This window comes from Pinus tabuliformis, chromosome 8, assembly GCF_031772625.1.
Source record: "Pinus tabuliformis cultivar Carrire ecotype Pingquan chromosome 8, CPIR1, whole genome shotgun sequence".
NCBI lineage: Eukaryota > Viridiplantae > Streptophyta > Pinopsida > Pinales > Pinaceae > Pinus > Pinus tabuliformis.
In genome coordinates this window covers 545,693,439-545,717,806 of record NC_142294.1, presented here as the reverse complement: position 1 = coordinate 545,717,806, position 24,368 = coordinate 545,693,439, and the positions used below count along the sequence as shown (strand labels likewise).

The following is a 24,368-nucleotide window of genomic DNA, read 5'->3' as shown; positions in this document are numbered from 1 at the left end:
CAGTTTTGGGCTTGGGGAACCAAAAATGGGTCTCATGGGTCTCTAAGTGGTGAAAATACCTGGCTCTGCTCCAACCCTGAGTGCACTGAAGATAGTGTTATCTCTCCCATGTCTCAAGGCATGAAACAAACCTCATCTGGGCCCTGATCAACTACCTGACCCTATAGTACTACTAAGTCGATTAGGGGCATGTTGGTCCAGGTGCATCATCCCATAAAGGATATAGGTCAAAGTACAGGAACCTTGTGCGTGCTTAAGGTGCCCATGGATGCAAATGATGCTCTACAATTTTCCTAAGTCCAATGGCTCTCAACGCATCACTTGTGGTGTCAATATGTCCCTCTAGAGGACCTGGACCCTAGTTAAGTTACCCAAGCCTATAGATGGAACCACCTACCAATTACACAATATCCAGTGTTGCAACTTTCACCATTAGGTACATTAATCATTATTGCATCTGCGTGAACCAAGCTTGAAAGAAATGGGCAAATTAACACTTCATATAAGGCTTCTCTTCCAAAATTGGGGCTTTAGTCACATAATGGTGTTACCTCACTGGGTAGGAGTGGTTAATAAACAATCCTATTAAGTGTTATCAACCCCTAAGGGGAAGTGATTTGTCCTTGGTCCAACCTTCAATCGATAGGTGCCATGTGAATAATGATGGAATGGAGGGGAAAAGACTTCATGGTCAAAGGGACCAACTATGATGGAGTACCTCATTCTAGATGTACGAATGTGAGGAGGGAGCAATCGTGGATGTATGAGTTAACTCAACCTTTGTTTTTCCACCCCTCTAAAAGCCTTTTACTTTCTTCTTGATTCTTCTTTTTTATAATGCTTGTAGCTCAAGGATGAGAGCTTACTTTGTATGATGTATAGCAGTTATTACTCCCTTTAGGATGGGGCAGTTCAATGCCCATTAGGGGATGGGACATGCAAGGGGTCCTTGTCTACAATATAGGGTAACATTGGCCCAGGAACTAGGTGATGGCCATATGAGTGAGGTAGAGCTCATGCTTGGCTTTTGCCCACGTGCTAATTTGTAAGTCCTGACCATCTTTTGCATTTTGATTTTTCTTTTGTTTTTCTTATGGCCATCATATGGTCTTTTCAGTGTCTTTTAGTTGCATCAACCTCCCAGGGTACATTTCCAAGCCCTACCCAAGTATGAGGATTTGTGGGTATTGAATCCCAATCAACCAGTGGTCAGTTGAACTTGAAGAATAGAGGTGGAATAGGGGCTTGTAATGTAAGATGGAAAGTGGTAAGTATGGAATAGGGAGAGATGGGGCTATGCTATCTCAATTATGACTTCTCAATTAGTATCCCTGCTATATGTGTTAGGCCATTAGGGGAAGTCCCACTAGACTACAATTCAAAATTAATCCTTCATTTAAGGTGAGGGAACAAGATCACGGCCAAGACCCTTCTTTAATCCAAGTCACCCCATTATCGATGCCAAAATGCCCAAATATAAACAAGCATAAGCTCCTGATTGCAGAATGAATAAAGTACCTTTTGATCAGAAGCCCACCTTCCAACATGTGCTCTTCGCAAATGGGCAAGGAAACATATGACTGACGCAAGTGGCAGAGATATGGATGGCACATCACATAGGATAATTGGTGGCTCTTAGGGGCTGCTAGCTCTCAGTTGAAAGAGATGAATAGGAGAAAAGTTTCTCCTAGGAGTCACCCACTTTTGGTGGGTAACAAGCCCTACAAGTCAACAACTCAAATTTTTTGACCCAAAAAGTGCCGAAATAGATGACAAATTATGTGATGAGGCATCCCGGATCAATGATTCTTTAGGATGACGGTGAGATCAAAAAAACTACAAGACATTCAATTCTAGTAGAACAGACAAGAAACCTCAAACTTTTGAGTGCTAATTTTGAGATCTTCACAAGTTTGATCTCAAATCCATCTAGACAAATCTAAAGCTCTTAGAATGTAGAAATTGATAAGGCCAAACCATGCAAATGAAAGAAAAACTTAAACATGGACAAAAATACACCTTCCTACCTACTGAAAGCTACCTCGATCATGATCACAAGCAAAGTTGATCTCACATGTACTCTAATACCATGTTAGAAAACAAGTGGGCTGTGATGACAAGGTTGAACAACTCAAATATTAACTCACAAAGCATACAAAAAATCAAGACACCAAATTTACAATGGAGAAGAAACCTTCATGGGGAAGAAAACTCCACCTTGTAAAATAAAAGCTTTAATACTATTCTAAATAGCTAATGCTCCATGACCCTCCACAAGAATGGCCCTATGTTTTTTCAAATAGTTTCTCCCAAGTGGGGAAGAAAGCATAGACTAATTGTTGAGAAATGTAACTAGTTTTGGTCTTCATAATTGTTGTACTCATTTCAATACGTATCCTACTTAACAAACGAGAAAAAGAAAAGAAAAAATTATTATTATTAAAGCATGGGTTTCATGAACATTATTGATGGTCTTCTAGGTAAAAGTGTGTTCTTCGTGCTTCTAGGGTTTGTTAGGTCTTAGGATTTATTTTCATGAGTCAAAGGAGTCAACATCATGTTTATAAGACCCTTCCGGGCAATTTGTAATTGTAAAAAGAGTTATTTTGGAATCTAGAAAGTCCTGGAATCTCCAAGAGTACAAGTTGGTCATGGGAACATCAAGTCGGCCTAAAGGAGGGAATTCGACGCCTTGAGAAGACTATACAAGGAGTAGTTCGACCTCATTTGAAGACACACTCACTCATAAGTTTGATCTACAAGGAAAGAGTTCAATCTGTAGTTGGGAAGAGCAGAAAGAGGAGAGCGAAGGTCTATATATAAAGAGTAGTTTGACCTCATTTGAAGACACACTCACTCATAAGTTCAATCTACAAGGAAAGAGTTCAATTTGTAGTTGGGAAGAGCAGAAAGATGAGAGTGAAGGTCTAGAAATAGCTGGGAGGACGAAATTTCTTATTTTTGGGCTCTATCTCTCTCACACGCGCGAAATTCTAGGGTTTCTAGGTTGCAGGAACAAGTTGAAGTTGCAGGTCCGAGTTGCAGTAGAACGAAGTGCATAAACTTGTAGCTGGAAGGAGGAAACCCTTGTATTGACCTCATTGACCTTGGGAGAGTTGTCTTGTTCTAAGTACGTCTCAAGAGGAGGTTACATCAAGGTTTTCAAAGAAGCTGCAAGGCCGAAATTGCAGGGTCAAAGTTGCAAGTGGTGTAGCAATATCGAAGCTGGCAAGTCGAAGTTGCAGGGTGTAGCAATTTGGAGCAGATTCAAGAAGGACTTGAGTAAGGGCTGACAATTGGGTCTTTGTATCTCATTTGAAGCAAATTCTAAGAAGAGGAGTTTTTGGGTTTTCCCCTTAGAGGGGTTTTTCCCTAGTGTTGGCGGGAAAAGTTCCGAAGGGTTGAAAGCCTCAACAGAGCAAGATAAAACAATCAACAAAGAATACCCATTCAAGCATGCCAAACATTCGAATTGTCAAATTTGGACTTAGAGACATACCTGAAGGTCCTAGGTTTGAAGATGTTCCCATAGGGGATCCAAACCCTTTGCTTCCTCTAAGATGTGCAGACCTACAAATCAATCACATGAGCATATACATAATAGATAATTCAACGTGCATGCATAAAAATATGTTAGATAATCATATATAACAATTCAAATTATCATTCATAAGAAGACAACATATATCAGGAACAAGACATGAGCTTCTTTATTGATTAACAGTAGTAAGTACGGGATAGATACAACTTGATCCAGGCCAAAGGCACTAACGAAGCCTTCCTCCTGATCCGTCCAGCTCAAGCCACAAAGACAACCTCTCTAATAAGTGCAAGAAGATGCTAGATAAGGAGATTGGGCAACTCTGCAAAGGAAACTAGGGTTTCCTAGAGACTGGGAGTGCAAAAGGCACAGGAAAAGCAGACTTAATCTAGGAGAAATCGAGTATAATGTCAATATCACTCTTCTCTTATGAATTAGGCCTAACCAAGGGGTGTATATATACCACCTCAAATTGGTTATTTGAATTAGCCACGGGCTTTTGTAGGTGGGTTCTCGGTAAAACTCGTAAACCCCGCCCAAAAATAGTATTTTATTTTATTTTTTCATATTTAAAAATGTATACGCAGGTATAATATTCTGGAACTCGCATATGTACACGTTTTTGAGTGGGCAGAGTCACGTATGGAATTTGAAATATAGTTTTTTAGTAAAAAGTCAAGTCTGTCTGGGTATAGGGCCTGCCTAAGGCCATAAAAGAGCATCAGGTCTACATGAGTGTTGAATGATGCTATAACACCTGGTTAAGAGCCTATATCTATGTCCTCATTTGCTCTTGTTGTTGTTGATATTGTTTGATGAAAAGATCTAACTAAAGAACAAATAAGAAGATAATTAAGATTCACAAGCAAGTATCAAGGTTAAAGAAAATAAGAGTAATAAATTGCCACTTTACATTTTTTAACACCAATAAGATGAAATGACAAGGATCAAGTGTCATGAATATCAAGAATACTATGACCATCGGATCACTCATGTACAAGATAGAATCATGATCATCACATCACTTGTGCACACTAAGAAACAGACATGACTAAAATACATAAAAGCAAGATGATCTTAATCATTCCCAATGTCTGATATCCTAACATTTGCATCCTCATTATTAGGCTCAATCTCCTCCTTGTTGAAAATGTAGCGAGCAAGGTCTTCTAGCTTGTGCCTTAGCTAGTGAAGACCTCGAATTGTCCTCTTGAGTTAGACTTCAATTAGGATGAGTTATTACCAATTTACTGGAATAATCATCAAGTTAGTATGTGTAGAGTTGGAGCTTCAATTATGTGGAGTCTTCATCAGTTTGACTACAGAAGGAGGCAGCAGTTAACAGTTCAATTAGAACGAGTTAGTCTTCAATCTTGATTGAAGAATGAGCGAGTTAGTCTTTAGTTTTGATTGGAGAGAGAACGAATTAAGAACTCCAATGTTAATTGGAGAAAGGACAAGAAGAACTCTCAGTTAGCTCTCAATCAAAACTCGACTTCTAAAATCAGAACTGGGTATCCTTGCATGTTCAAATTGGGCCTATAAAGAGGAGGACAAAGGCACAAGGAAATCATAATTGTTTTGTGCACAGAGGTTTGTGACAAGACAGAGCTCACGAGTTTGTGAGAGAGCCTTGATTATGGAGAGCGGAGGAATTGTGTCCTAAGAAATAGGAGGCACAAATGAGCTAGCATTTAGGAGTTTGTTGTGCACAGGAAAGCGGAGTTGGGGTCCTAAAGAATAGGAGGTTGAAATGTGCTAAGAAATAGGGCACAAGTGCGCTAGAATATAGGGCCTCGAGTGCACTAGAATATAGGAGATTGGTGCAAGGAATAAGGTTGGCAAGTGCGCAATGAAGGAGGAGCAAAATTGAAGCAAGTCAGCAAGGTTTGCAAAGCAAGTTAAGGAGGCAACAAAGGAACAATTGTGTGCTAGAGGGTCGAGATCAAGCAGGATCAAGGCCATCCAAGATCAACTGTATCAATTGAGCTTTGTAATAGATGTTAGAAAATCGAAAAGGTAGAAAGATTTTCTTATATTGACAATTACTTGTGATATTCTTGTGCTCTTATTAACTTTGTTTCTGTTCTTCTTTTAGCTTCTTTCGTCAAGCAATCATCAAATCAAAACATGAAGATCAAGGACACCAGATATAAGCACTCAGCCAGGGCTAAAACCCCTCTATTAGGGAAAACCTAGTCAAAGTCTTCCATTAATACAATCAAATCAAGTTGAGTCAAACCAAGACCTTAGACCTGACCAAAAGACCTTCCTCCTCCACCAAGTCAGCCCTTCTTTCCAGTAGATGATCCCTGCCAAAATCTCCAAGTGTCATCTTTTCAGATGCAGCTTTAATTCTGAATTCTGGCCCCCAGCTTCAGAATTTCGGCCCTACTGCAGCCCTGCAACTTCAACCTCCTCTAACTCATGAGGACAACTCGAGGTCTTCATTGGCTAAGGCACAAGCCAGAAGACCTTGCTCGCTACATTTTCAACAATTTCAAAGAGATAAGGATAAGTGCAAAGTTTCAGTCTTTGGCATTCTACGCATCTTAGTGGTCTTATTTGCTCTTTTCCTATCTCCACCTGCTTTAATCATGACAATCCTGTGTCTGTCACCACTTTACTGAACCAAAAATATGATAAGAGTTCAATACACATAATTCTTATCATATTGTTGGTTCAGTAAAGTAGTGACAGACATGGGGTTGTCACGATTAAAGCAGGGAGAGATGAGCTCTCATGCAGACAACTTTTATTATATTTTGGTTCAGTAAGGCTCTAATACACATAACTCTTACCATATTTTTGATTCAGTAAAATGATGACAGACAAAGGGTAGTCACGATTAAAGCAGGGGAAGATAGGAAAAGAGCAAATAAGACAACCAAGATGCGTAGAATGCCAAAGACTGAAACTTTAGCTCTAATACACAATCTTATCATCTAATACACACATCAGATAAACTCAGAAGTTCCATTTTTTGCTGTGGTCTATCATATTTTTTAGAAGTGTTCCAATCTTCCTATGGTCTATCTCACCTTAAGAGACAATTGGTCTATCTCACCCTAATGGCACAAGTTTCAAAGGCAAAAGGATAATTGCAAAGTTCTAGACTATTTTAAAAAAATAGTCATTCCTCGTATTTGGCACCTAAATTACCTTTCCTACTTATCATTTCCAAATTATCTTAAAGTAGATTGAAAATAGGTCAACGGGACACTGGATCTGGTGAGATCATAGGTATCCATTTTCGCTATGGTTGACCTCACCCTTGAAGAGCTCAGAGGTTTTATACTTGCTTTGGTCTGTGTCACTTGTAAGAGAAAATTTCCAAAAGAATGAGGATAAATGCTAAGTCCTATACTATTTTAGTGGAGTAGTGGCTCCTCGTACCTTGCACCGAAGCCAAAGGAAGGTCTGTGGTGTTCGGACTTGTTTCTTGAATAACTTGAAAAAGTATTGTAGATTTGAAATAGGAAAATGACAGAAAAAATGTATTCTTGTTGATCAAAATGATATAATAAATCATGGTTCTGAGGACAGGAACTTACAGTGTGGGTAGGAGTACCTGCTTTGACATAAACTGGGTTCACAGCTATCACCTCACCTGGCTCTGCCAATCCAGCCTTCACCAGATCAAACTGAGCTGATCTAAAACGAGCTATAGCCTCCATACTCCTCATCAGATTCTCAAGAGCACTGTTATCATAGAGCTTCGAGCCATGGCCTGGAGCTCCAGTAGCCCTAATAATCAAATTCCAAGGAATCCTATCAGCATAGAAAACTCTATAACTCTCATCTGTGCTTGCCTGTCCTTCATCCAGTACAAAGCCCACATGCAAATTCTTGAATTCCTTGGAAGAAACAAAAGCCCCGGCACCATCCCTCCCACCAATCTCTTCATCCGGGACAAAGGACACGCGCACTGTCCGCAGAGGCTGATATCCCTTTGTCTTCAGTCTGTTAATGGCTTCAAGATATTGCATTCCTATACACTTGTCGTCTTGGGAGCCTCTGGCATAGATATTGCCTTTGATATCCTTGATGGCCTGAAATGGGTCATGGACCCATTTCTCTGGCTCTGCAGGAACGCTATCTAAATGAGAATTTAAGAGTATGGAAGGCCATGTTGGGTTCTTTCCGGTCCATGTGAGGAGTATAACTGGTTTTCCTTCGGCGAATTCTAGGATTTGGATGTTGAGACCTATGGATTTAGCCTTGGAAACTATGAAATCCTGGGCTGGTTTGTAGTTGGGATTTGGATGGGCCGTTGGGATTCGTAGATATTGCTGGAACTCAGATATGATTTCATCCTCTTCAGCAGAACTGCACCATGTAAAGGAAGAGTGTGTTGATAACAAAACAGAAATGTATGCGAGGATGACAAGGAACTTGGACATTTTATAACGCGTGTATATCCCCCGATCTTCTGTCTTTGCGGATGGAGAGCAATCAACTTTGAAAAATTTTCAAGTTCCGTAAATGCATCGGTTGGCTCATGATCCAGTCTTCCATATGTTGTATGTTCTTTACTCGAATCCAGTTAACAGTTATATTTTTCTGTTGAATTAATCAATCACGATTAAAATAAATTACCGTTCGAGATTGAACATAAGTTGACTTCGTGTTCTGTTCCATGTTAATGCAGGATGAGCTTTAAAATATATATATATTTATTTTTTTCAAATGGAATTTAGTAGGCGGCATGACACTTAATTATTTCAAATTGGGTTTACAACAATATCTATTTCTCAGTAAATTGGGTCACAAAAAAGGATTTGAATCTTGGATTTTTCATTTTTTACAAATTTCACATTACTTAAATTACCATTTGCCTTGTCTTTAAGACTTCATTAAGTAAATACCAACTTAGATCCATCTTAACTCCGGATCTCTCAATCCCCCAGAGGGATCAAATCTCTGGAGGTGCAAACATTTCCTCAAGTTTTGCACTCAAAAAAGATTTGCACCTTGAGAGATTTGATCCCTCTCTGCGGATTGGGAGTTAAGATAGATCTAGGCTGGTTTATATATATATATATATATATATATATATATATATATAGTTAAGATAGATCTAGGCTGGTTTATATATATATAATTGTTGTTGGAGCGATTAAGTCCTATTTGCTTTATTAGTATTGTAGAGTATTTTATTTTGAATCATTGTGAAATAAAGATAACCTTTATGTAAATTAAATTGTTTGTTTGAATTAATTAAAATTTTGTTAGATTTGATAAAACAATTAATTAATTTGTAACTTAAATATTCTCTTAACAATTTTTTTAAAGATCCATCTTAACTCCGGATCTATCAAGCGCTGAGAAGGATCAGATCTCTCAGATCTGGAGTTAAGATGGATCTAGCTGCGAAAGAAAATATGATTAATTTTAATGAGAATATTTTTCGGCAGAAATCACATTATAGTATTTTTGTCGACACGTTTTGAACCAACGATTGTGGTTCATCGTCACGACAAGTTGAAGAACCAAATCATGATTAATTTTATCAAAAATGTGTAAAATCATTTGGTATTAATATAATCATTTTAAATATGCTAAGTCTGTCTCAGATTAATCTGGTCATTTTAATTTTAAATTTGCTTAGTTACCTCAATTAGTTGAGTGATAAATATTGTGAATAACTTTAATTATGAAAAGTGATACAATAAAAATTTATGCTAAATATGTCACAAATTAATCTGGTCATTTTAATTTTAAATTTGCTTAGTTACCTCAGTTAGTTGAGTGATAAATATTGTGAATAACTTTAATTATGATACATGATAAAATAAAAAAATTGAATGTAAAGTGACAATGTAATAGCGTTGAATGATAGAAAATGTGAATAATAGGAATATCCTAATTTACAAATAGTATTCATTTTGATTAATCTCAAACTATTTTCTCCTACTATTTTTATTGTCACCCTTGTTACTTTTGTCGTCTTTTCATATTGATTATATGAAAGGACAGGTTAAACCGTAAACCATTTAAGTCTTTTCATATTGATTATATGAAAGGACAGGTTAAACCGTAAACCATTTAAGTCTTTTCATATTGATTATATGAAAGGACAGGTTAAACCGTAAACCATTTAAATCTTTAGCTCCAGATATTGTACTAAACATCATACCTTGATTATATGAAAGGATAGGTTAAATCGTATACCATTTAAATTTTTAGCTCGAATATTGTAGTAAACATCATACCCTGTCTCTCTTTCTCTCCAATATTAGTAGGTTGAATTACTGTAACACATAAAACAATGTACATTGTCAATAATTTTTTTATGCTTACACTAAAATCAATGCACAATATTAATCCAATCACTTTAAAATTAACGCACCATCATACGTCCAATTACATCAAATCAGAAATCAACATCTACAATGAAATCAATGCATCTAATGCAAAAAAGCAAATAAGATTAGAAAATAACATTTACACTAATATCAATGCATCTAATGCAAGCAATCAAATATGATTAGAAATCATCATTTACACTCAAATAAATGCATCTAGTGCAAGTAAGAAAATAGGTTTATAAACCAACATCTACACTAAAATCAATGCATCTAGTGCAAGTAAGAAAATAGGATTATAAACCAACATCTATACTGAAACCAATCCATCTAGTGCAAACAATCAAATAGTATTAGAAATCACCATCTACACTGAAATCAACGCATTTAGTGCAAGCAATAAAATAGGATTAGAAATCATCTACATTGAAATCAATGCATCTAGTGCAACCAATAAAGTATTATTAGAAATCAACATCTACATTGAAATCAATGCATCTAGTGCAAGCAATCAAATAGGATTAGAAATCAACATATACACTGAAATCAATACATTTAGTGAAAGCAATCAAATAGGATTAGAAATCATCTACATTGAAATCAATGCATCTAGTGCAAGCAATCAAATATCATTAGAAATCAACATCTACACTAAAATTAATGCATCTAGTGCAAGCAATGAAATAGGATTAGAAATCACCATCTAAACTGAAATCAATGCATCTAGTGCAATAAATCTTCTTCCCTCTCTCCCCCTCCATCTATATCTATATCTCCCTCCATCTATCCTTCTTTGTCTCTCTATCTCAACCCCCCAAACACACCCGCTCTCTCACTCCATATCTATCAATCTCTCTGTCCCTCCTTGTCTCTCACCATCTCTCTCTGTCCCTCCTTGTCTCTCACCATCTCTCTCTTCTTCCCTCTCTTCACTTTCCATCTATATCTCTATCTCCCTTTGTCTCTCTATATCACCCCCAAAACATACACTCTCTTTCTCCAATATATCTATCTATCACTCCCTCCTCCTCTCCCTCTCTCTCTCTCTCTTCCCCTTCTCTCCCTCTCCCCTTCTTCTATCTTTCTTCCCTCTTATTGTCCTCTCTCCCTCTCTCCATCTTCCTTCTCACTCGCTCTCTTTCTCCACCTTTATCTCTCTAATTCTTTCTTCTTACCTCCCTCTCTCCCTCTCCAACACCATCTCTCTCTCTCTCTCTCTCTCTCTCCAACTATGTTACTATATCCTTCCCTCTCTCCTCTCTCCTCCTCTCCCCCATTATCTTTGTCTCTTTATCTCACCCCTAACATACACACTCTCTCCATCTCACCATTTTCACTCCCTCCCTCTCTCCACTTCTCACTCTCTATGTATTTCTTCTTGGGAGCATCAAATAGAAGAGAGTCGAAATCAAATTGGGAGCATCAAATTAGAGTCAAATACATATGTTCTTTGAGTTATGGCTCTTAGGGTTTTAAGATACCTTTCTCCTCTAGTATTAATTTTGGTGGTGAAAGATTCCACCCTAGTTAGTAAACCATTTTTATCTTTCATTTTGTTTAGGAAGCAAGAAGTTATCTATTTGGAAAAAGTCAAACTCATTGAAGCTATTCAAGAAAAATATAAGGTGGTTTTGGGTGCATTCTTCTCTAGACAAGTGGTTTTTCTATGACAGAATTGTGGAGATCTTCTTGGTTTTTTCAACGGGCAAACTAAGGCACATTGGACCCTCTGAGGTAGAGCTTAGGCCCCTTTTTGAGGCAATTCAACCTCTTTGAGGCAGATTCAACCCCTCTTCTAAGGGAGCTTGTTTAAGGACAAATCACTCTTACAGACAAGAGTGATCTCCCTAAATCCGGTACCCAGATCTAAAAAAAAAAAAACAGGAACATGTGGCTTTCCCTAAGTTTAATACAACCAAATCATTAATGAAAATGAGAGTGAGATGACGTTGTACCTTTCAATGAAGGTTGTCCTCATTAGCTGGTTGAAATATTGTAGCTCCCAACTTTTCCTTCAATGCTCCTGAAGCATGGATCTACAAACAACGAAAAAAAAAACCATCAAAGCACATATAATCCAAAAATGATTTAACAAAACTTATATACATGATCAAGGAATTGTATACCAAAAGTTTTTAAACAGATAAACAATAATTTGTGGGAAAGCAACATATAACTTTATTAATATATAAAGAAGAGGTTACAACTTAAATCTGCCTTGATGTTGTAGGTCCCCTTCCAGGTGTCCTTTATTTTAATGCCTTACCTTCAAAAGTCTTGAGATCAGAGGCCTGATATTTCAGCAAAGTTTCATCAAAGCCAAATCCTATTTGAGATTTACCAACCAACCATCTCAATGGGAGATGGTTGTACTTATAAACTTGGGAAGGGATAGTAGGAGGATAAGGGATGGACAATGTTGATTTTTCTAGTACAATAGATGCAAGTACTTTATTTTTGAACTATGATAATTACTTCCAATGATATATATATATATATATATATCATTGGAAGTAATTATCATAGTTCAAAAAATAAAGTACTTGCATATATATATATATATGTTATTTAGTGCAACAAAGAAATCATTAAGTAATTATACTTCATAAATTCAACCAAATAGACAATAAAGTAATAGAGATCACAATGCACAAGGGACAAGCAGATTTTAGCTCACGAAACTCATAATGGGGAAAAACCCAACCAACCTTTTCCTTCAAGAATGAATGCAACAAGAGATACATCAAAGTCAACTAATCAGCATAATTACCAACCACTAAGGACTAAGTCAACTCTCCACAATTTCTTCCAAAGAAGCTCTGCAACAAGGTCAAGAAATGTCCTCCAAGTCTGCCTCAAAAATCACACTATGCCACAAAGATCAACCTCAGAATGCACACTATATCACATATATAAACCCCAAAGATAAGGTCTCCAAGAGGGATGAAAGTTTCATGCAATTCTTCCTCAGATTGTGCACTCAACCACAATTAGAGAACAAATTTAATGAAAGGGATGGTATTTTTTTTGAAAAAGGTGGATTTCTCAAGTTCTTAAGAAAAGCTTAAAAGTGAAATAGAGAAGAACATAAAAGGAATAAAACTAAATATAAATGAAAATAAAGAAGGAATAAAACAAAATATATAAGAAATGGAAATTAATATGAAGTAAAATCAAGAAGAAATACATAAATCCATGATTGCAATCTTCGAGAGGCTTCCTAAAAAGGATGTAGATTAATACCAGAAAGCAGTAATTGCTCAAAACAATGAAATCCTATTCTTAAGTACCCTAGAAGCTATTTGTCGAGCCATGTAGATTAATACCCAAACCTCTTTAAATCCATTTTATACTGATGCACTCATGGAGATATATAAAAAGCTTACCTTCCCCAAGCGAACCCATACTTTTGAATGTTTTCTGCTTAAGAATTCTGAATTGCCTAGAAAAAATATCCCCATACTCTGCTTCTATTTTCCAAACACACCCGCTCTCTCACTTCATATCTATCAATCTCTCTGTCCCTCCTTGTCTCTCACCATCTCTCTCTTCTTCCCTCTCTTCACTTTCCATCTATATCTCTATCTCCCTTTGTCTCTCTATATCACCCCCAAAACATACACTCTCTTTCTCCAATATATCTATCTATCACTCCCTCCTCCTCTCCCTCTCTCTCACTCTCTTCCCCTTCTCTCCCTCTCCCCTTCTTCTATCTTTCTTCCCTCTTATTGTCCTCTCTCCCTCTCTCCATCTTCCTTCTCACTCGCTCTCTTTCTCCACCTTTATCTCTCTAATTCTTTCTTCTTACCTCCCTCTCTCCCTCTCCAACACCATCTCTCTCTCTCTCTCTCTCTCTCTCTCTCCAACTATGTTACTATATCCTTCCCTCTCTCCTCTCTCCTCCTCTCCCCCATTATCTTTTTCTCTCCTTCTTTGTCTCTTTATCTCACCCCTAACATACACACTCTCTCCATCTCACCATTTTCACTCCTTCCCTCTCTCCACTTCTCACTCTCTATGTATTTCTTCTTGGGAGCATCAAATAGAAGAGAGTCGAAATCAAATTGGGAGCATCAAATTGGAGTCAAATACATATGTTCTTTGAGTTATGGCTCTTAGGGTTTTAAGATACCTTTCTCCTCTAGTATTAATTTTGGTGGTGAAAGATTCCACCCTAGTTAGTAAACCATTTTTATCTTTCATTTTGTTTAGGAAGCAAGAAGTTATCTATTTGGAAAAAGTCAAACTCATTGAAGCTATTCCAGAAAAATATAAGGTGGTTTTGGGTGCATTCTTCTCTAGACAAGTGGTTTTTCTATGACAGAATTGTGGAGATCTTCTTGGTTTTTTCAATGGGCAAACTAAGGCACATTGGACCCTCTGAGGTAGAGCTTAGGCCCCTTTTTGAGGCAATTCAACCTCTTTGAGGCAGATTCAACCCCTCTTCTAAGGGAGCTTGTTTAAGGACAAATCACTCTTACAAACAAGAGTGATCTCCCTAAATCCGGTACCCAGATCTAAAAAAAAAAAAAACAGGAATATGTGGCTTTCCCTAAGTTTAATACAACCAAATCATTAATGAAAATGAGAGTGAGATGACGTTGTACCTTTCAATGAAGGTTGTCCTCATTGGCTGGTTGAAATATTGTAGCTCCCAACTTTTCCTTCAATGCTCCTGAAGCATGGATCTACAAACAACGAAAAAAAAAACCATCAAATCACATATAATCCAAAAATGATTTAACAAAACTTATATACATGATCAAGGAATTGTATACCAAAAGTTTTTAAACAGATAAACAATAATTTGTGGGACAGCAACATATAATTTTACTAATATATAAAGAAGAGGTTACAACTTAAATCTACCTTGATGTTGTAGGTCCCCTTCCAGATGTCCTTTATTTTAATGCCTCACCTTCAAAAGTCTTGAGATCAGAGGCCTGATATTTCAGCAAAGTTTCATCAAAGCCAAATCCTATTTGAGATTTACCAACCAACCATCTCAATGGGAGATGGTTGTACTTATAAACTTGGGAAGGGATAGTAGGAGGGTAAGGGATGGATAATGTTGATTTTTCTAGTACAATAGATGCAAGTACTTTATTTTTTGAACTATGATAATTACTTCCAATGATATATATATATATATATATATATATATATATATATCATTGGAAGTAATTATCATAGTTCAAAAAATAAAGTACTTGCATATATATATATATATATGTTATTTAGTGCAACAAAGAAATCATTAAGTAATTATACTTCATAAATTCAACCAAATAGACAATAAAGTAATAGAGATCACAATGCACAAGGGACAAGCAGATTTTAGCTCACGAAAACTCATAATGGGGAAAAACCCAACCAACCTTTTCCTTCAAGAATGAATGCAACAAGAGATACATCAAAGTCAACTAATTAGCATAATGACCAACCACTAAGGACTAAGTCAACTCTCCACAATTTCTTCCAAAGAAGCTCTGCAACAAGGTCAAGAAATGTCCTCCAAGTCTGCCTCAAAAATCACACTATGCCACAAAGATCAACCTCAGAATGCACACTATATCACATATATAAACCCCAAAGATAAGGTCTCCAAGAGGGATGAAAGTTTCATGCAATTCTTCCTCAAATTGTGCACTCAACCACAATTAGAGAACAAATTTAATGAAAGGGATGGTATTTTTTTTAAAAAAGGTGGATTTCTCAAGTTCTTAAGAAAAGCTTAAAAGTGAAATAGAGAAGAACATAGAAGGAATAAAACTAAATATAAATGAAAATAAAGAAGGAATAAAACAAAATATATAAGAAATGGAAATTAATATGAAGTAAAATCAAGAAGAAATACATAAATCCATAATTGCAATCTTCGAGAGGCTTCCTAAAAAGGATGTAGATTAATACCAGAAAGCAGTAATTGCTCAAAACAATGAAATCCTATTCTTAAGTACCCCAGAAGCTATTTGTCAAGCCATGTAGATTAATACCCAAACCTCTTTACATCCATTTTATACTGATGCACTCATGGAGATATATAAAAAGCTTACCTTCCCCAAGCGAACCCATACTTTTGAATGTTTTCTGCTTAAGAATTCTAAATTGCCTAGAAAAAATCTCCCCATACTCTGCTTCTATTTTCCATGAGATGTCAAGACAAGTCATTTCCATGGTTACTTGCCTTTTAGGTCATCCCACATACCAATGGGTAGATGAAGTAGTGTTAGGTTTCTTGTCAATATTTTCAGTTGGTCATAAGCCATCTTTCATTTTCAATTATAGTCAATACTTGTCAGATGTTATTCATGAGAAATTTCTGAAATTCAAGGCTGAAGGTGCATTCAAACACAAATCATTCTTAACATATTTAATGCTATTCTATCAAGCAAACATGTTCAAGTTCCGGTTACAGAAAATGGATGATCAGGGAAGTCCATTATCAGTCATTCACTTGACTTCTTTAGTCAGAAAAAATTCAGAAGATTATTCATTCAGCGATATCGTGGATCAGTTTTTACATACATCCTTGTGTCTTCTTAGTAGCAATGCTATACCAAGGATTTCATGAGAGACCAAGAAGGTTTTTCATCTTACATAACAGGCTTACAAACATAATGGAAATAAGATAGCTCGGGTGATGGTAGCTTATCTATGAGAAGAGATGTGGTGATCCGAATTAGATCCTAGAATACTCTCTAAGTTTTCATGAACTCTTTATGTCAAAGTTTCAAAGTCTTATAAAGATCAAAGTTCATCAAAGATATCCTCGAAACAGTTGCAATTTGTGAACAATGCGGAGCAACGAGGACCCTCGGTCAAGCGCATAGGCCGTCGGCCCATGGTAACACGCACTGCCACAAATTAGCAAAACCAGAGGTCAATTTAAGAAATGGGGGTAGTTTCTGATATGCGATTAGCGACAAGTCGCTAATCGCATATCACCGGGCAAACCCCTCAAAGAAGGAAAAGCCCCGAGCGCCCGGACCCAAAAAGTTATAAAATGCAATGGATATCGCGCCGATTCCGTCAGAGGCGGGGTCCCACAAAAACTGGCAGAATATCGGAAGGGCTTCGAGCGGTAAGCGGTTTCAACCGAGTCCCGCCCGATGCCACACAAGGGGTGCCATGCGTCCAACAGAAGAGAGAGAAAACTGCTCACATCGGACAGGTAAACGTCATGTTACTTATCCACCCGATATGGACGATGACCATTGGATCTAGAGGCTCCAAATCAACGGTGGAGATGCATTCCAATGGGTGACCGTATTTGACGAAGTAAACAGGCAGAGTTGTATAAGATTTGAAGTCTGACGTGGACGATGCGTTGGCGAGAATTTGTGTTTTCGAGCATTCTTGGAGTTAATGGAATAAACGGTCGTTTTGAGAATGTCCAAGAGAACTAACACTCAGTTCGTTACGAAATAGGTGGCCACCTCCCTATGAGGCGTTATACAATGATGATTACGCAGAACAAAGGGATTCAGATGGACAGAGGCGGGGAAATCGGAAAGCCAGGAAGCAGAAACGAACAGTCAGAAAGCATATTGGCTTTAAAGCCACGAACTGATAGAGAAAGAAAGAGAGTAAGTTAGACATAGAAATCTAAGAGCAGAGAGAAGAAGCCGAGCTGACCTGCATAAGCAAAAAGGCAGCATCGAGCCAGACAGAGCCAGAGAGAGTCAGAGAGTCTTTGTACTCCAGAGAAGGCTTGAGAGGTTCAAGCGAACTCCTCTGTATATGCCTGTCATGTATGAGTCTCAGATTGAGCTCATACTACTGTGACCAATAGAGGTCAAGTTTCAGTAAGTAGAGTCTGTGTACTCCAGAGACTTGGGGGATCCAAGTACAGTCTTACTGATTTATATCTGTTGTGTGAGACTCAAATTGAGCTCATTGTTGTAAAAAATCTTCTTTTGAAAACATAATAGAGAGGCCACCACTGAAGGTTGGACCGGGAGACATAGCCCAGGAGTATTGGGTGAACTCCTTATTAAACTTGTTGTGTTTACATGTTTGCCTATTATGTTTTCTCTAACTGCTTCAGTGTTTGTGTATTTCGCAATCTTATCGATCTGTTACATAAAATAACATAGGCACATCCAGGCACATGAGTCTGTAATACCTTAATTGTTTGTCTTAGATCAATATCAGATCAAGTGGTATCAGAGGTCTAGGTTACTAAGGTTAGACAAGCTTGTGCTAGATTTTTGTTGAATGATAACTAGATCAAAGCTTAAATTAGGAGAAGGAGAGTTGGTTGAAGCTAACCTAGAAATTGGAAGAGTCTACCCTAAGAGGAAAATGTCAGAAGAAAATCCCTTGGAATCAGACTCCCAGTTCATGGATAGTTTCATGACCATGAGAGCCAACGTAGAAGAAATGTATAGAGAATTCAAGAAAGGTAGAGATGAAGATTCATCAAACTCCAAACAAGACAAAGGAGTAGAAGAATATCTCCTCCATGACCACTCTAAAGGCAAAGGGAAAGAAGAAAAACCTCCCACATCTCCTAATAGCCCTAAAAATAAAAAGAAAACATCTTTGATTAAATTAGATGTTAAATTTGATTTGTCGATATATGATGGAGAGTTGAATGCAGAGAAGTTGGATAATTGGATTAGATAGATTGATGTATATTTCAGGGTGCAGAGCATTGATTCAGACAAGAGTAAGATTCAGCTGGCCAGCCTACGCCTTGGAGGCACTGCCTTGGTATGGTGGGAAGGCAAGACACAAGCTGACATGAAGAAGCATGGTAAAATTCTTTCTATCTGGAGTGAATTTGTTTCTACAATTAAAAAATAGTTCTATCCACTAGCTTATATGCAGCAAGCCATGATGAGTTGGCAAACTCTTTGATAATTAAAGGGGCAAAGTGTACAAGGCTACACCCAAGAATTTAGGAAAAGAGCTTTGATTCTAGGAATTTCTTTAGACTCACTTGAAACTCTGCTGAAGTATATAGGTGGTCTACACAGCTATTTAAAGCACACCATTCTCATGTTTAATCCCACTAGCATAGATGAGGTATCTGTTCAGGCTACACATCTAGAGGCTAGAGGCAACAATGTGAACCCAGAAGTTGGGGGATCATCAAAACCCACTGCAAGCAAGAATAAGGAAAAGAGAAAACAAAAATGGAAAGAGAGGAAGACAAATACTGTACAAAAGACCAAATCTTCATGCACTCACTGCAAGAAGGATGGGCATGATGATGAACACTACTGGATTCTGCATCTGGAGTTGAGGCCCAAGAAGTACGATGGCAAAAGGAAGAAGATTGTTGCAGCTATTCAAAAAGATTTGGGGTCAGACTCAGGGGATGAAACAACAATCACAGCCACAGGTATAAAAGGTAAAAATTTTGAAGCATCTACTAGTAATTCTGCACAATCTATTGATAATGAAGAAAATGAGAGGAAAAGAAATGAGCTTTTTCATATTAGAGTTATTTCCAAGCGTCAAAATATTGATGCTTTGTTTGATAGTGGCTCACAAGTAAATTTAATTTCGGAAGCAATTGTAAAGAAGTTGGGATTACTAACCACACCTCACAAGAAGCCATATCCATTAGGTTGGTTATGTGATAAAGCAAAGCTACAAGTGACTAGACAATGTAAACTTAGGTTTTCTTTTGGGTCAGCATTTGTAGATGAGGTTGATTTAGATATTGTTCCCTCGGATATATGTGGAATTGTTTTATGAAGTCCTTACTTGTATGATAGAAAAGCTATTTTCTATAGGGCATAAAACAAGTATCAACTCGTTAAAGATGGAATTGAATATATTGTAAGAGCTCATAAACTCAAGGATAATTATACTCTCGTAAACTTAGGGTAGGTGAAAAGAATTGTAAATTCATGCAAACAATTTTTACTGATGGTTGTAAAGGAAAAGAAACCTGATAAAACCAATGTATTTGAGGGTTGTAATGCTAAACAGGAAGCTGATTTAGAAAAATTTGTTTCAAAATATGATATACTATTTCAAGAATCTAAAGGTTTGCCACCCAAAAAGGAAATAATACATGATATTAATTTGCAGCAAGATGCTCCATTGCCTAACATCAGAATGTACAAGTTGTCCGCTTTAGAGAATGTAGAAATCAAGAAGCAGGTACAGGAGCTGCTCGAGAAAGGGTTCATAAGACCTAGCACATTGCCATGTGGGTCTCTAATTTTATTGGTGAGAAAGAAAGATGGCTCATGAAGAATGTGCAATGATTACCGAGCACTGAATAAGATAACGATAAAAAATCGTTATCCCCTTCCTCGCATAGATGATCTACTAGATCAGTTGAAAGAAGCTGTTTATTTTTCCAAATTGGACTTGCATAGTGGCTACCATCAGGTCAGAGTTACAGAGCAAGATGCATGGAAGACTGCTTTCAAAACAAAGCAGGGATTGTATGAGTGGTTGGTTATGCCTTTTGGCTTAACTAATGCTCCTGCTACTTTCATGAGAGTAATGAATGATGTACTTAGACCTTTTATTGACGATTTTGTCATTGTATATTTAGATAACATTATTATATTTAGTAAAACATGGGAAGAACACTTGAAGCATGTAAAGCAGACTCTAGATGTTTTGAAAAGAGAAAATCTTTATGTTAAGCTCTCAAAATGTGAATTTGGCAAAACATCTTTGAATTATTTGGGTCATATTGTAGGGGGTGGTGAATTGAAGATAGATCCCTCTAAGGTTGCAGTCATTGTAAACTGGCCTAAACCCAAATCTGCTACTGAAGTTAGAAGCTTCCTAGGAGCGGCACAGTATTGGAGAAAGTTTATTTTAACTTTTCCTTGATTGCAGCTCCCTTACATTCTTTAACAAGATTGAACAAGGTGTTTCAGTGGGGAGGCAAACAACAGAAAGCCTTCGACACCTTGAAAGAAAAAATTAGCACAACACTAGTACTAGCACTACCCGATCTTCAAAGACCATTTGAGATTGAAACAGATGGCAGTGACTATGCCATGGAAGCAGTGTTGATGTAGCACGGTAAACCCATATGTTATCATTCTGAAACATTTAATTCTGCAGTAGTTAATTATCCCACATATGATAAAGAATTCTATGCATTAGTACAGAGTGTGAAAAAGTGGAAACATTATCTCATGGGCAAACAGACAATTATACATACTGATCATCAACCACTTCAATATTTGCACTCACAAACTAAGTTGCAACAAGCAAGACACTATAGGTGGATGGGTTTTCTACAACAGTTTCATCTTGTCATCAGATATAAAAAGGGCATACACAATAAAGTTGCAGATATGTTGTCCAGACCAATCATAAATGCATCTACTATACTTAAGCATAATTCAGTGTTGCATGAAAGCTACATTGAACAGTATGCTCAAGATATAGATTTTAAAGATGTATATGCAACTTTAAGCCATGGAAAACAAGTAGAAGAATTAGATTATCATGTTAAGGACCAACTCTTGTATCATTTTGGAAAGTTATGCATTCCACAAACTGAAAGAGTAAAGATAATTTGAGAAGCACACACTTCTCTAATATCAGGTCACTTTGGTGTCAGTAAAACAGTTGCATAGTTGCAAAGATTTTGTTATTGGCAAAAAATGAATGAAACGGTTTCTAGATATGTAAGAGGGTGTACCATGTGTGCTAAAAGCAAGCCCAACAATAGAAAACTAGGTTTATACACCCCACTACCAGTTCCTTCTCATCCTTGGGAAAGTGTTTCCATGGACTTCGTTGGGGGACTGCCTAAATCTAGAAAAGGTCATGACTATTTATATGTTATTGTGGATAGGTTCAACAAAATGTGTATTTTAATACCTTGTAACAAACAGATTGCAGCTGAACAAACTGCAAAGTTGTTCTTTCAGCATGTATGGGTTCATTTTGGATTGCCCACTTCCATTGTATCTGATCAAGATACCCGATTTGTTGGGAAATTTTGATCGAGTCTGTGGGAATTGATGGACACCAGATTGAAGAAGAACGCAGCTTTTCATTCGCAAACAGAAGACCAAACAGAAGTGGTCAAAAGGACAATGATCTAGTTGCTCAGAGGCTATTGCAGCAAGCATCCAAAGCTTTGGGATGAACACCTATGTTATGTGCAGCATGCTTACAACCGAGCTAAACATTATTCTACACAGAGATCTCCTTTTGAGACCTGTTTTGGTTTCACACCAAGGTCTCCCTTGGATTTTGTCTTTGGTAAAGACATAACGGTTGATGGACACAGTGATGTGGACAAGGCAACCAAGTTCATTGAACAAATCCAAGAGATTCACCAGGCAGTACAGGAACAACTGGAAAAGAGCCAAGCCAAGTACAAGGCAAGGCATGATAAGCATCAGATTGAGCATAGTTTCCAAGTTGGTGATCAAGTCTGGCTGTATATCAGCAAAGACAAAATGCAATTTGAAGGTAAGAAGCTGAAGCCGATAAGGTATGGACCTTTCAAGATACTTGATAAAATTGGTGAGACTGCTTTTCGCCATGATTTGCCAGCTTACATGCACATCTATTCAGTTGTTAATGCCGAAAGCTTGAGATTATTTGAACCTTCATTGATTGAAGATCTCGAAGAGCAGAGTCAATTGCCTTCTATTGATGATCTGTTGCTTGAATATCTCAATGAATTGCAGGAAGATATAGTCCTGGACAGGAAGGTAAGAACAATGCGCAGAGGGGATGTTGAGTACCTCAGGATTGGGCTCAAAGGGTCAAAACCAAGCAGTGCAAGATGGATAGAAATTGGGCAAGCGAGGAATTTATACCCTCACTTGATTGATGCTTAAAAACCAACTTTTGGTGGTCCAAAAGCTTTTTCAGTGGGAAGGTCGTGATCCGAATTGGATCCTAGAACACTCTCTAAGTTTTCATGAACTCTTTATGCCAAAGTTTCAAAGTCTTATAAGGATCAAAGCTCATCAGAGATATCCTCGAAACAATTGCAATTTGTGAACATCGCGGAGCAACGAGGACCCTCGGTCAAGCGCGCAAGCTGTTAGCCCATGGTAACACGCGCTGCCACAAATTAGCAAACCCAGAGGTCAATTTAAGAAACGGGGGTAGTTTCTGATATGTGATTAGCGACACCGGGAAAACCCCTCAAAGAAGGAAAAGCCCCGAACGCCCGAACCCGAAAATTTATAAAATGCAACGAATATTGCACCGATTCCGTCAGAGGCGAGGTCCCACAAAAACCGGCAGAATATCGGAAGGGCTTCAAGCGGTAAGCGGTTTCAACCGAGTCCCGCCCGATGCCACACAAGGGGTGCCACGCGTCCGGTGGAAGAGAGAGAAAACCGCTCACATCGGACGGGTAAACATCATGTTACTTATTCGCCCGATATGGACGATGACCGTTGGATTTGGAGGCTCCATATCAATGACGGAGATGTGTTCCGATGGGTGACCAGATTTAACGAAGTAAATAGGTAGAGTTGTATAAGATTTGAAGTCTAACGTGGACGATGCGTTGGTAGGAAGTCGTGTTTTGCAGGCATTCTTGGAGTTAACAGAATAAACAATCATTTTGAGAATGTCCAAGAGAACTGACACTCAGTTCATTACGAAATAGGTGGCCACCTCCCTGTGAGGCGTTATACAGTGATGATTATGCAGAACAGAGGGATTCAGACGGACAGAGGCAGGGAAACCGGAAAGCCGGGAAGCAGAAACGAACAATCAGAAAGTAGATTGGCTTTAAAGCCATGAACTGACAGAGAAAAAAAGAGAGTAAGTTAGACACAGAAAGCTAAGAGCGGAGAGAAGAATCTGAGCTGACCTACAGAAGAAAAAAAGCAGCATCGAGCTAGACAGAGTCAGAGAGAGTCAGAGAGTCTTTGTACTCCAGAGAAGGCTTGAGAGGTTCAAGCGAACTCCTCTATATATGCCTATCATGTATGAGTCTCAGATTGGGCTCATACTACTATGACCAATAGAGGTCAAGTTTCAGTAAGTAGAGTCTATGTACTCCAGAGACTGGGGGATCCAAGTACAATCTTGCTGATTTATATCTGCTATGTGAGACTAAAATTGAGCTCACTATTGTAAAAATTCTTCTTGTGAAAACATAATAGAGAGGCCACCACTGAAGGCTGGACCGGGAGACATAGTCCAAGAGTATTGGGTGAACTCCTTATTAAACTTGTTGTGTTTACATGTTTGCCTGTTATGTTTTCTCTAACTGCTTCATTGTTTATGTATTCCGCAATCTTATCGATCCATTGCATAAAATAACATAGGCACATCCAGGCACATGAGTCTGTAATACCTTAATTGTTTGTCTTAGATCAATATCAGATCATGTGGTGGCTACATGCTTCTCAATTGTGTTACAATCAGGCTCAAAGGCCTATTTATTATTGGAAAACATGATAAAATTGTACGTTAGTGCCTGCCAGTCATGTTAGTCACTAGTGATCAAATATGCTCTTACAAGGTTTGTTAGGGTCTCAAGGTCAAATTTTATCATTTCATTAGGTTTCAAAATAAAATTTGGTCACTGGTTGTTGTGTCTA

The 24,368-nt window shown here is 37.8% G+C and overlaps 1 protein-coding gene across 1 annotated transcript in view; it reads right to left on the bottom strand.

The window, feature by feature from the left end:
• LOC149236595 (uncharacterized) overlaps positions 1 to 8,024 on the bottom strand; it is a 33,032-nt gene extending 25,008 nt beyond the window's left edge. The window contains exon 1 of the mRNA XM_089368968.1: positions 7,096 to 8,024. Coding sequence (XP_089225094.1) covers positions 7,096 to 7,944 — 849 coding nt within the window. The 5' untranslated portion in view covers positions 7,945 to 8,024. The remainder of the gene's footprint in view (positions 1 to 7,095) is intronic.
• Between the last annotated feature and the right edge of the window lie 16,344 nt (positions 8,025 to 24,368).